At 33.5% G+C, this 13479-nt stretch overlaps 1 protein-coding gene across 1 annotated transcript; it reads right to left on the bottom strand.

The window, feature by feature from the left end:
- Positions 1 to 3727: 3727 nt before the first annotated feature.
- Positions 3728 to 9044, bottom strand: LOC104812021 (titin homolog). Its single transcript, XM_010538948.2, has 8 exons — positions 8891 to 9044; positions 6339 to 8727; positions 6100 to 6258; positions 5814 to 5993; positions 5457 to 5651; positions 5271 to 5369; positions 4401 to 5006; positions 3728 to 4306 (listed from the first exon to the last, which is right to left on the bottom strand). The coding sequence occupies exons 2-8, from the start codon at positions 8688 to 8690 to the stop codon at positions 3944 to 3946; spliced, it is 3954 nt and encodes a 1317-aa protein (XP_010537250.1). The 5' UTR covers positions 8691 to 8727; positions 8891 to 9044; the 3' UTR covers positions 3728 to 3943.
- Positions 9045 to 13479: the final 4435 nt, after the last annotated feature.

Raw genomic sequence — 13479 nt, 5'->3', positions numbered from 1 at the left:
ATATAGTGACCTTATTATCATCAACTCATACGAACGAATATAAATAATCATAATCAGAACTATGTAACAATTTATAAAAATGTCTGCTTTTAATAATTATATGAAATCTATTATTTTCTTATTAAACTAATAAATTCATACAACTAAATTGATAAACTTAACTACTTTCAATAAAAAAAAAGTTATAATTTTGCTGATATGAACTATTTAATGTATCTCTTTAATTTCATAATCATCAACGAACGTGTTTTTATAAATTGTCGAAAAAAAAAATATTTAAAATTTGAATATTTGGTTTCATCATATATCCTGCAGTAATCATATAGGCATCTTCTGAATCATCATTGGATACATACAAAAAAAAATAATATTTGATTTGATATTTACGTATCTACCATGTCTTCATTATAACCAACAAAATTATATTAGAATTGGTGCAAATAGGGATTTAAATTGAGTAAGAAGACTATTAATTGGCTAATATTTTAAATCACTTAAAACATAATGAATAAATTTTGTTTTAAATAAGAGAATGAAACGTGATTTAAAAAAAGAAAAGAAGAGAATAGAGTAACATGTCACATGGTGGTCCAAAATTTTAAACATGCAACTTATTGATGCTAATCTCAAAAAAATCCTCATGCAACATGTTTCAACCCACGAGAAACGGGCAAAATTAGAATTATCTATTAATGTTTACTTATATATATGTATATATATTCAACTAAATCCAATATATTTGATTATATTAAATATGAATAAGTGATAGAAAGTGTCCAAACTTTTATTTTTAATGAGTGAGTCGAATTTGGACCCATATTTAAATGAAGACGTAATAAAATTAAAAAAGGATCTAATTTTTAAAAAATAAAAAGTAAATAAATCGAATAAATAAAACTCCAATATCTATTCATTCGATTATGAATAATAAAAAAACATTATTTTACAAATTGAATATGAAAAACTTAATTATTAAATTTAAAAGTGCCGGATGGTTTTCCAAATATTAAACTCAAATATTATTATTTTAAAATTTGAGAGATTGCAAAATTTGTTTACATATCAGGATCCTAGATCTATTTGGAATTGATTTGGGTGTTGAAGAGTATTCGTCGATACATATCCATTGATATATATATATATATATATATTGAAAATGACAAAAAAAATTATGAAATGAATCGCGTAAGGTAAAAAGCATTAAAGTATTGTAAGTACAAAGTTTGAATTTTATAGTTTGGACTGTTGTTGGCCTTTGGTTCATTAATTGAATGTGGTCGTGAGCTACATACAATGTACAATCCCATTTTCCATAGTCCTAATCCATTTATTTTTATTTTTTTATTTTGCTTTATTTATCCTAGACTTTTGAGTGCACTCTTTATATTATATACTTAGTTATATTGCGTAAATTAATCATATATTTATATTATTCTTATTGATTTCATCCAAAACAATTTAAATATTTATTTGACAAATGTATTTAATATATAATTTAGATATTTTTAAATAGGATATTCAATTAGATATTTTTTTGTCATGGAGATTTGTAAACGCGGACAGAATCTATCATATTGTCAATTTCACCCTAACATTTTGGGACAAAAACACAACCACCCTCACGTTAGATCTTTCCAATTTCTCGAATTCAGTTAAAATATAGGATTAGGCAGCATGCATATTAACTCATTTATTATTTTTCAGATAACGTAATTATTTTTTGTAGATGTCATAACTATTATAAATATATATATTTAAATAATAAAAAGAGGAAAAAGGAAATGAGTTAAACTATGACTCTTTTGGGTTAAACCTATACATGACTACACTGTATCTAATCTTCGTACTTTCACCCTCATGTTTACGTCACCAATACGTAATTATATATATATTACTGTGGGGGTAAAACCATGGGCTACGTTACGTACGTACGTGGAGTAGTTGAAAAAGAGAGAGAGAGAGAGAGAGAGAGAGAGAGAGAGAGAGAGAGAGAGAGAGAGAGAGGGGAGATATTGTCAATTTCACCCTAACATTTTGGGACAAAAACACAACCACCCTCACGTTAGATCTTTCCAATTTCTCGAATTCAGTTAAAATATAGGATTAGGCAGCATGCATATTAACTCATTTATTATTTTTCAGATAACGTAATTATTTTTTGTAGATGTCATAACTATTATAAATATATATATTTAAATAATAAAAAGAGGAAAAAGGAAATGAGTTAAACTATGACTCTTTTGGGTTAAACCTATACATGACTACACTGTATCTAATCTTCGTACTTTCACCCTCATGTTTACGTCACCAATACGTAATTATATATATATTACTGTGGGGGTAAAACCATGGGCTACGTTACGTACGTACGTGGAGTAGTTGAAAAAGAGAGAGAGAGAGAGAGAGAGAGAGAGAGAGAGAGAGAGAGAGAGAGAGAGAGATGGGAACGTCCGTACAAAGGCAGGAGGGCACCACGAGAAGTCTAATCCATAACAATAGTGGGTTCACATGCATTCACTCCTCCACGTATACATATACACATATATATATGTATCTATATATGGTAATTAAAACGTGTGTTTATGTATATGTTTTTTTTTATAAATATATTTATGAGCAGAGTTTTTTTTTTGGTGAAATATTTTTTTATGAGCAGAGTTGACGAGACTTCTCAAGATTTTCCAATTGGGCGATGTTGAAATTTTCGTTATAGAATTTAGATTTTACTATTTAATATTTATCTATGTAATAATCAAATAAAAGCACAGAAAAATGCATGAATTTTATGAAATATACCATAAAAATACATGAATTATTAATTTGACATATTAATACATGAATACTTTAATTTCTTCCGAATCATCGCAAGTCGTTATTGCAAATTTCATAATTATGTCTAATTCGTATATATATATATATATTATATACCCTAAATACTTTTCTTTTTTTCTTTTTTGTTTGTTTTGTGTGAACATGAAAGAGAATTCAACGACTAATTCAAAGTCCAAAGGGTCCAAAACATAACATTATTGTTTCATACATTATTTGACAAAGATGGGTAATGATGATAACCGTTTTCAATGATTTTAAAATAACACAATTGTTACTCTATTTAATAATCATATAGACAACGATACGGATATGGATGAAGTAAATAGGTATCAAGTGATATCTTTCTCCGACATATCTTATTTACACTTCTGTTAAAAATAGTTATTACGATATTGAATTTTTCGATGTTTTTTTTTATATTTTGATCTATATTGTTTTTGGATTTTTTGGTCGGACTATCAGTACCCATTTCGAAGATTGGATATTCGAGTTTTGAATATCGGTAGAATGATGTAAAAAATACAATAGCGTAAAACCTTTTAAATCCTGATATGGTAAGCGGACAATATATTCAAAATTAGTGCTAAACGTTTCGGTATTCAATTCGGGTTCGGTTATTATTCAATTCGGTTCTATAAAAATATATATTAATTGGTTATTATATCATATTCAGTTCGATTGGATTCGATTTCTATTAAGAAAAATTTGTTTTTTTTTTCAAATTCGGGTTTTCAAAGTTTTTAAAAATTCGATTTATATCGATTTCAAGAAATCCGTTTCTCTAAAAATTACCATTAAAAAATTTTGGACAACTCAATTCAAAAACGGTATTGGTTATGAGAAACCGTAACAAAACATCCACAGCTATTAAAAGTTGGTAACGCTCATATATATATATATAAATAATATGGTCTTTGTGGGATAAACCAATAAAACCAATATATATCCGTCTTGTGTGAATGAAAGAATCAAACCTCCCCACTTTGAAAAAAAAAAAACACCCATAATGAAAATACCCAGCTAGCTAATAGATAATAAAGAGTTTGGAAAGAGAAACCTGACGAGGAAGTGAGCAAAAAAAAAGGCCAATGTTGCAAAAAAGGAAACTGATTTATATAAGGAACCAGAGATTGGCGGGAGAGGAGAGATTTGCGTTACCGAGAAGGAACAATGCCAATACCACCAGAGCCACGAGGGCTATCCACATGTACTGCCTCAGCCTTCTCTTGCTGCTGCTTCGGTTTCTCAGAGGTGGAGGCGGAGGCGGAATCGATTTTGATTTGTTTTTCTTGACGAATTTTGATTGTTTCCGTGATTTCTTCGACGGGTTTGCCGCAGAAATCTGTTTTTCCGATGATTCGATCTCCTTCGGGATCTCGGGTTGAGCCTCTGAAGCTGGAAGTGCATTCTCTGGAGATTGAATGGTCGTCTCTTCCGCCTTTCTCTCCTTCTTTCGCAGCTTCTTTTCCCGTTCCTGTGCAGAGAAGAATAAGAACGTTAACTCGATGATGAATTCTTTCGTTGAAACAGTAAGAGAATGTTAAAAAACGGGAATTTGGTTTTTGGACCTTTTCTTTTTCTTCGGCTTCCTTCTGAGCCCTCAAGGCAGCTCTTGCTTTAGCTTTCTCTTCTCTCTTCTTCTTCCTCTCCATTGCCTCTTTAGCTTTTTCGATCTCTTCTAACCGACGTTTCTCCTTCATCTTCTCAGCTTCCTCCGCCTTTCTCTTCTCCTCCGCCTTCCTTAACCTCTCTTCCTCCTCTTTCGTTAACTTAATCTTCTCTTCCGTTTCCGTTTCCGACTCTTCCTCCTCCTCTCTCCTGCTAGAAACTGATTCTATTCCACCCGGTAGAGGCCTGGACTTGGCGGGTTTCTTACTCTGATTCTTTTGCTCAGCGGGTTTGGTCAGGACCTTAGTGTTCTCGGCCTTCGCATCTTCGAAACGAGTGGCCTTCTCTTGTTGGGCTGAAGCTGGAGGAATGCTTTCACGCTTCTCGTTTCCGAGGTTTGAAGCTCTTTCACTTGTCGGACGAGGGATTTGAGTCGGCTCCTCATCGGGGCCAAGAGATCGGCCATCTAGGGTTCCTAGTCTTCTCAACGTGCTCCTTGTGTTGCATCTGATGTAGTATGTACGGAACTCCTCGTCGTCGTTCCAGAGATTCATGAACGCCTCCACCTTTTAAAAAGAATAACGAGTTCAGAACCGAGATCCGAGTGGTTTGATAATATAACGGAAAAAATTCATTTAGATACACTGTTTTGTTAAAATATTATCATAAAATACATGAATTTTGAAACTTACCAGATAAATACAGCAATCTATCAAATCCTGCCAATTTACTAAATACAGACGTATAACCCGACGTTTCAAAATTCATGAATTTTTTCTAATAACGTTTAAACTTTTAACATGTATTGATATGGGATTTTCTTGTGTTACCTGATCAAGACAAAAGCTCTGAAGGGCCTCTCTGTCTTTCTTCAAAGCCATTTCTGTAGCAGCTTTCAAATCATCTCTGTACTTGAAGAAATATTTGTTCTGCAAAGATTTGGATTAACGAGAATGATGAATGTCCATCCACATTTGTAAGTTGGGGCTCCGAGGCCGTCAGGTTAAGGTTGTTACCTTTTCTCTTAGCTGTTTCTTCAAACCCTGTAGCAGAACGTATGAATCTTGGCGAACCGAATCAGCTGCTGTGAACTGTTCTCGCAGTTTGCTCTGCCTTTCCCATTCCTCGTCACGCCTTTTCCGAGCAGCTTTTGTCACTGCTTCCGCTTTCGAGAGATCATTTCTCAGCATGTCTAGTTCCTTCCTGAATGCCTGTTATTACCCACGAAAAAAAATGGTTTCTTTTAACAATCCAGCTTGATATCCAGGAACCGAGATAACCTAACAGATCAACCTAATAATAAAAAATCCTGATGCTAGTCATTAGAATCATCTCACGAAATGGGTCATATCAATTTGAATGAAAGTCTCTACCTTTAAGAGTTCTTCGGTTTTCTCTTTGTCATCTAATGCCTGTCGAACTTCATCCTGTGTACCCATGTTAGAAGAAATCTGATCACGGAGCTGCTTCTGCTGCTTTATCTCACGGATCAGTCGCTTCTCTTCGTTCAGGGGTAAAGTTTCGTGTTGTATCATGTGTTCCATGTTACGTATCTGATTGGAAGCAGCAAAAAATGAAAGTAGATCAGGAAAAATAATGTTTGGTGAACAGAAGATTTGACGAAAACTGATATGGAAGTTTGACAAAAGTGATTCTCACCTTCGAATCAATATCATCAACTGAAACCGCACTCTTAACCCGGTTAATGACAGACTGAAGCGATTCAATTTCCTGCCGTTTCGCTTGCAGTGCTTTTCTTGCAGATTTCTCTTCTGCAATGGCTGCCTTGAAAACGGCATCATACTCATTGCAAGTCACCTATAGACATAAAACCATTGGAACACATGTTAAGACAAGATAGCCACGAATTTTAAGGAATTCTAAGAAGCAACTCTTACCTTGATATTCTGGATTTCAGATCCGATAGCATCTCGGGTTTGCGTATTCTGATCAACTTGTGCCTCAGCAAGCCTGAGTTGCTCTGCTAACTTTTCATCGACGTATCTTGGAACCTTAGGCAGAAAGTAAAATTGCTTTCTCTCTATCTCTGCAACTACAGCATGCCCTTCAGAAGCTTTGACTGCAGAAACTTCTCCGGAAGATGCCGAAGCTTGATGATCCTTCGGAGTTCCTCCATTTACGTGGAGATTCACCGATTGCCCATCACTGTCCTCACAGGCTGAAGCAACTTTAGCATCTGTTGCATCATCAGCAGTGTCGGCTGTACATCTCGATTCAGATTGAACATCAACTCCAGGTTTCTCATCTACAGCAGAAATACTGGTCTTACTTCCATCATCAATTACATCGCCTCCTCCTCTGTCTTCTGCACCGTCAGCTACTGCTTCTGAAGTCAAATTTTCATTTCCGGTATGCTTGGTATCAGTAGATACAGTCACTTCAGGTTCAAGATTCCGGACAACGGTCTTGGCTTTTGATGTAAGAAAGACAGTTGCCCAACTTGGCTTGTTTTCTTTCCCCTTGGGATCGCCTGGCTTTACCTTACAACTGGACAGAAGAGGAAATTCTGTATTATAAAAGCTCTCGGTACCTGGCTCGGCTTCTTCAGCAGCATTCCTCGACGAGCTTTCTTTGATGTTTGACGGCTCTGCCTCACGAAATTCTTCGGTTATTGTATCCTCACTGACATCCTCTGGAGTTTCCTCAATACCATTCACGTTTGAATTATTCTCGGCTTCTGTGTCTACCTTACCGTGTTCGGGAATGGGAGAATCGACGTGTGGTTCACCGCATGTTTCACCCGATTGGGCAGCTTCAGGTTCAGATGCAGAAACATCCATTTCATCAGATGCTACATTCACAGATTTTTCAGCCAATTCAGAGGCCGTGGTTTCGGAATCCATTCCACCTAATGGCTTATCCTCAATGTGCAATTCACTTCTCTCACTTGCAGGCGAGCTTTCAGCTTCCTTGTCCGTGATTTGGCAGACCTCGTCAGCATCACTCCCCAAGGTTTCGACCAGCTCAGGTTTCCCATCATGTTCAGGTTCCTGCTGGTTAGTACAAGACAAGTCATCATCAGCAATAGCAGTACCTGAAACATTGTCTTCTACGAGGCCAACAATGTCACTCCTTTCATCAGAAGCAGGAATATCAATAGCCTCAAGCTCTAACTCGGCTCCTTCGTCAGAAACAGAATCGTGAACTTCAAGAACCCGAGATTCTGATCGCTTGCTGGCATCTTCATCCAAGCTGGGGACAGTATGAGTTTGAGTCTCTACCTCAGCATCACCATTTGCATTTGGGACACCAACCTCGGTAGCAGCATCTGCATCATGAGAAGATTGGCCTTTTTCTGCCTCCGGGACCATTTGAACATCACCGTTTTCGTCAGAAGCAGAACCTTTTACTGCGTCAGACTCTATTGGGCTGTTACCTCTTTCAATAGAAAGAGGTTCTGCAACAGCTGTGGACTCTGATCCAATGACAGATTCAGATACATTGAAGGTATAACCTGAATCTGTTTGGTTAGATCGTTCAAAACTCATAGGATCATCTAGAGATGTCTCATCACTGACCAATGTTGACTCCCTTCCATCGTTCATCTCAACTGGTTGCTCAACATCCATATCAGATTTGTCTTGCCCTTCAATCTTATTCCCCTGATCTCCCTCCACATCTATCCCATTCGAGTTGATTTGCTCTTCAGGTGTCTCCTGCAAACCCGAGGGTTCGACTTCAGAATCTAGAACATGATCCACTTCCTCTGTAGATTCCAACTTTTCTCTTTCCCCAATTTCTGACTTTGTGATCTCTGCAACAGCTTCAACCAATCCATCATCGGCCATTCCTGGCTCAGGCTCTGCCATGGCATTACTCTCCAGGGCAACCTCGACAGAGGGATCAACGGGTCTTCCATTCTCCATCTTCTGCTCCACAGAATTCCCATTCTGTCCCTTCGCAACCCCATCTCCGCTTTTCTCAACATTAGAATCCGAAGGCCTATCAACATCACACATGCTGTGAGGGTTCGAGTCAGACTCCTCAGGATGATCATCACCGACAGTATCGTTCTCCGTCACGAAAACGTAGGAACCGTCGGTCTCCTCCTTGTCGTCGCCATTGCAATTGCCATTGCCATTGCCGTTGTCATTGCCGCCATGGCTGATCCCATTGGCCACGTCCTGATTCGGACCCGAACCTACTATATCCTGCTTTTCCTCATCCACATTCCCGTTTTCAACCTTCGAGGGCAGCTCCCCTTGAAGTCTCTCCACCTCCGCAATCATTCTTACAGCTTCCCACCGACGGATCACAAACAGATAACTACCAATACGCGATCGTAGAAACCAGATCAAACGCAATTACAACCAAATCTAGCACAAATTTCCAAAAATAGAAAAAAACACCACCGCCACCGACAGGGAACGAAAACAAAAACGCCGTGAACGGAGATCGAAGAAATTCCGGGATATCCAATTCGACTTACCTCGAGATCGGGTTGCCCCGGCGACAGCGAGACCAGAGAACGTCGGATCGGCGGTGAGGACAATGCCGGCGATTACGGATGAAGATTCCGAGTGGTTATAGAGAGAGAGAGAGAGAGAGAGAGAGAGAGAGAGAGAACAGCTGGCTCGGGGAGGGAACACAGAGATGAGAAAATAGTCTTCTTCTCGATGAATAATAAGGGGCTCCTCGTTTCACATTTGAACTCTAATTAAAATCTCCGCATTTTTTTTATTTCAAGCAAAAAAAATCCGAAATTGGTGATTTTTTTTTTGGTTTTATCTCTTCCAAATAACAGTTTTAATGGATTTACAAAAAAAAAAATCTCGAGATTGATTTTCCCTTATCTCTCTACAAACTGTAATATCTCCTCAAGATTCCCAATCTTTTTTACTTTTGAGTTTAATATATTTTATTGGATAAAAAGTAATTGTGTCAATTAGTTGAAATTGCTAATTATTTAATGTGAATACGATGCTACATATATTTTATATATATATATATATATATATATATATATATTACGTATACACATACACTAATTACTTATAAAATTTAGTCTTTTAATATCTTATCTTCTAAAAGAAAACTTGGATCTCCATAAAATACAGATATTTCGAGTTTATTCATTTCAGAATTTAATTTAAATTAAAAAAATTCATTATATTTTATTCGTTTTATTTTTATTTTATTTTGTATACAATTTTATTTAAAAATCAAATTAAATTTAGTTATAATTATGTGTTAATATATATGTTTCAATTTCGATCTCAATTATTAACTGAATCTGTAACTTTATTTTTTAACTAGTAATTTATATATCATATTTTATTTTATAAGAGCGTGATGAAAAGTGGGTCCCATTTTTCTAAAACGGAACTCCACTTTAATGATTGACAGAAAACGACGTCGTCTCGCCGTATCTCATCCACGTCATCACTGTTTTTTGTTTGCATTGAAAAATCGTATTATTGCATCTCTAATGCCATCTAAATCGCATCTAATTTCATCTAATCATCACTATAAACTAATGTAACCCAATCAGCCTTCTTCTTAATCATGGGTGCTTTGCTTAATTTCTTGGAAAACTAATCCCACTTTTCCTCCTTTCACATTCAAATGTATTTGTATCTTTCTCATTAAATTTATTTATTAATTTAATATATCTCGATTTTTTTTTCGTATTTATTGGTAACGTTGATTTATTACTTTTATTCGAAATGTTATTCGAGTCGATATTTGAATTTTTTTAATAGTTGACATTATAGACAATACTTTTTGTATCATTTTATATTTTTTAGTTAATATTTTAAAATAATCCTCAATTTTAATCTTAATTAAAACTATCCAATTTCAATAAACTCAACGTTTTATCATCAAAATCTGATGAATATTAATTATATTCTAACTGTTAAATAAGAGTATATATGACTTTTTAATATTTGGAAAAAAAGTTAAAACGTCAATGAAGTATTATACGATGATATATCAATATATAATATAGTACATTCTCGGGATTTAAAAAACCCATATCAATTATATAAGACGATTTACGTATTTTCATTTTTTGCAACATGATTTTACGAATAAGTGCATATTCTTTCATCATTTGTTTTTTTTTAAACGTCAACCATGCATTATACAATTAAAAAAAACACGAAAATATTACCTACCCACCTCATAAAATAACAAAAAAAATACGAAAATTTTCATTGACTTCATATTATATATTATTTTATTTGATCAACATGCAAAAATTATCTTGCATATTTGTTTCCCATATATACTGTCCTTTTCCATCGGTTATACCACCGACATCATATAGTTGTAGCTATTCTATATTTATTTTTAATATTTTTAATATTAAATATTTAAGGAAAAAAAAACATTTCTAGGAACAATCTTTATTGTTGTAAGAGTGAAGGCTATGGAGTTACATCCGTAATTTGGGTTACAAACAAATTGCAAACACGCATTATATAAAAAAAATATAATATTTTTTATTCATTATATATATTGGAATATGCACATGACATGAAAAAAAATGGTTACAGCCAAATAATATAGTTAATAATCGAATCGATCTAAAACGAATAACAAACATATCATCGTAATTGAACTGAATTATATATAAAATCGAATAGTTTTAATTTTTTAAAACCGAAAAAACCGAATATGAGTTCGAACCGAATCACATAAAAGAATAACCGAAAAAATCGTAATGTATTTTAAAAAAATGAGTATTTTTATTATAACAGAACCGAATTCAACATGAAACCCGATGATTATGATTTTTCTGAAACTGAAAAAAATGATCCGAACTTGAATTGAACCGAATAAAAAAATCGGAAAATTATAAATTTCTTTAAAAACGAATATTTTTATCATAACCGAACTGAACCCGAACTATAATCGAACCGAATCCAACGTAAAAACCGAATGATCATGGATGATGGTGATGATGATGATGATGTGTTTTTTTTATAATAACGCGTTCACGGGGAAAGGTAATCATCACTTGAAATTGATTAGAGAGGAGGAATCTCACTGAATTTTCTAAATAAATAGAACGACGAATTTTGTTTACAACTAATATATATAATATGCTTTAAATAAGTGAAAAACTTTCGTGAATGATCGCGTCGTGTCGTCACGGCACATATATATATATATATATATATATATATATATACATATACATACCCGTAGATAAATTTTCTTGAACATTTTTAGGTTTTTTAAACATTTGAAACGTGGGAAAATTTATTAAAAGTAGCGAAGAGAAGAAATGGTGAGATCCCACCCACTTACACGTCGTAGCAATGTTACATATAATGGCGGGGATCATTGTGAATTTTGATTTGCATTTGATTTAATTAAATTTTTTTTTTTCGATTAGATATTTGATTTTTATTCGGATTTCATTTAAATTCAGTATTTTTTTTTAAAACAATTCGGCAACTTCATGACCTTCTCTCGACCAATCCTCTCGTTGTGTTGACAAATTTATTTATTTTTATTTATTCCTAAATAAAATTCCAAAACGGTGAAAATATTATTTTTTTTTACGGTGAAAAATATTATTACAAGCAAAAAATCGAAAGTGTTTACGATATTATTCAGTTATGTATTATGATAGTTGATTTATACAAGCCCTATGCTGAGTATGCTCATTAAAAGGCTTCATGAACTCTCAATGAGGTCATAGTAAATTAAATACGAACATTACATATATTATAATAAAAGAGATTAGGCTGGCTAATTTCACACGGAAACTTTTTTTGGTGAAAATATTAAAGATTCCTTTTTTCATGATCTTAGTTAATTAGAATCCATATTCAATTGCAATTCATTAAATCGTCTTTATCTTTGACTAGAAGTTAAGATTAGGCTTTAGACAAAATTGTATTTTTACCTTAATCATATTTTTTTATATAAAGAAAAACCCATCAGTTTATTTTTTTAACCAAAAAAAACGATGAAAAATATTTTTCACATATATATATGTAATATATAACTTTTATTTTATTTAATTATCTAATAAATGTGCGATGATATTTTCTAATGTTCCTGTTATAATTTTTTTGAAAAAAGTAAATTTTTTGTAATCCCACGGTTCATTAACTTTTTCCAGATCCGTCCCATGAACTATTTAAGATGCCCGGATCCTAAAAATCACATGATTTAAAATGTTTGGCATCTTTATCCATTGATTTTTTTATTATTTTTTTTAATAAATTTTTTGTCCTCTTTGTCAACAATGTTTCTTGCGTAGAAGAACCTCAAGGGCCTTTTAGCCTTTTACTATTTTTTTTTCTATTGCACGTGACAAGCACATGATCTACTTACACTAACACAAGTTAATTAACCATAATTAATTTTCTTAAGCGACCATTTTTCAAGAAATTAAGTACCTTTCCCCAAGTTTATTTGAGTCTTGAACATAAAAAGGCCAAAATTACGCACTTTAAAATTCTAGAAGCTTGTTGCTTTTAAAACCAATAAAAACAAACATTATTGGATTTGATTAGGTGGTGAGTTAGTTAGGATTTTTATTGTTTAGATTTAATTAATTTTTCTCATTAATTAAATTCTAAAAAATATGAGATTGTTTATCCTATAAATTGGAAATTTCTAAACCCATACCCATTTAACAATATTAATTCCATAAACTCAACAATATAATTGTAAAAAAAAAACTTATATTGTCTAATTTTTCATAACTAATCTCTCTAAACCTTAATTACATCAATTGCTTTAACCTAACAACTCAATTGGCTAGTTTTGAATTTTAAATTGATTTGTTCTAAATTCTAAAGCTCATGGGTATATGTATGTATATATATGTGTGTGTGTATATATATATATAATATAGTATTAATTAAAGAGGGAGTTGGAATTTAATACGCCAGGAGGGAATTGTCGTATTTAAAATAAGTTATCACATGGATCGCTGAAATTGCGTTAGAGGTTGTTTTGCCTCTCACATGGAACAGATTCATGCTCATGCATGCATGTTGGCTCCTTCTTCACTCTCAATCAATCTCTCACATTCAAAGAAATCAACCACCG

Source organism: Tarenaya hassleriana, unplaced genomic scaffold (assembly GCF_000463585.1).
Source record: "Tarenaya hassleriana unplaced genomic scaffold, ASM46358v1 Cleome2, whole genome shotgun sequence".
Lineage (NCBI taxonomy): Eukaryota > Viridiplantae > Streptophyta > Magnoliopsida > Brassicales > Cleomaceae > Tarenaya > Tarenaya hassleriana.
The sequence above is the reverse complement of the archived record's forward strand: the minus strand, read 5'-3'. Positions and strand labels throughout refer to the sequence as shown.

What these genes read in the sequence shown, in the direction of transcription:
- LOC104812021 (XM_010538948.2), bottom strand. Translation starts at nt 8,690, where the DNA reads ATGATTGCGGAGGTGGAGAGACTTCAAGGGGAGCTGCCCTCGAAGGTT. An exon ending in AAACCGAAGAACTCTTAAAG is followed by an intron (nt 5,652 to 5,813) that starts GTAGAGACTTTC and finishes GGGTAATAACAG; the next exon opens with GCATTCAGGAAGGAACTAGA. An exon ending in AGAGCTTTTGTCTTGATCAG is followed by an intron (nt 5,007 to 5,270) that starts GTAACACAAGAA and finishes TCTTTTTAAAAG; the next exon opens with GTGGAGGCGTTCATGAATCT.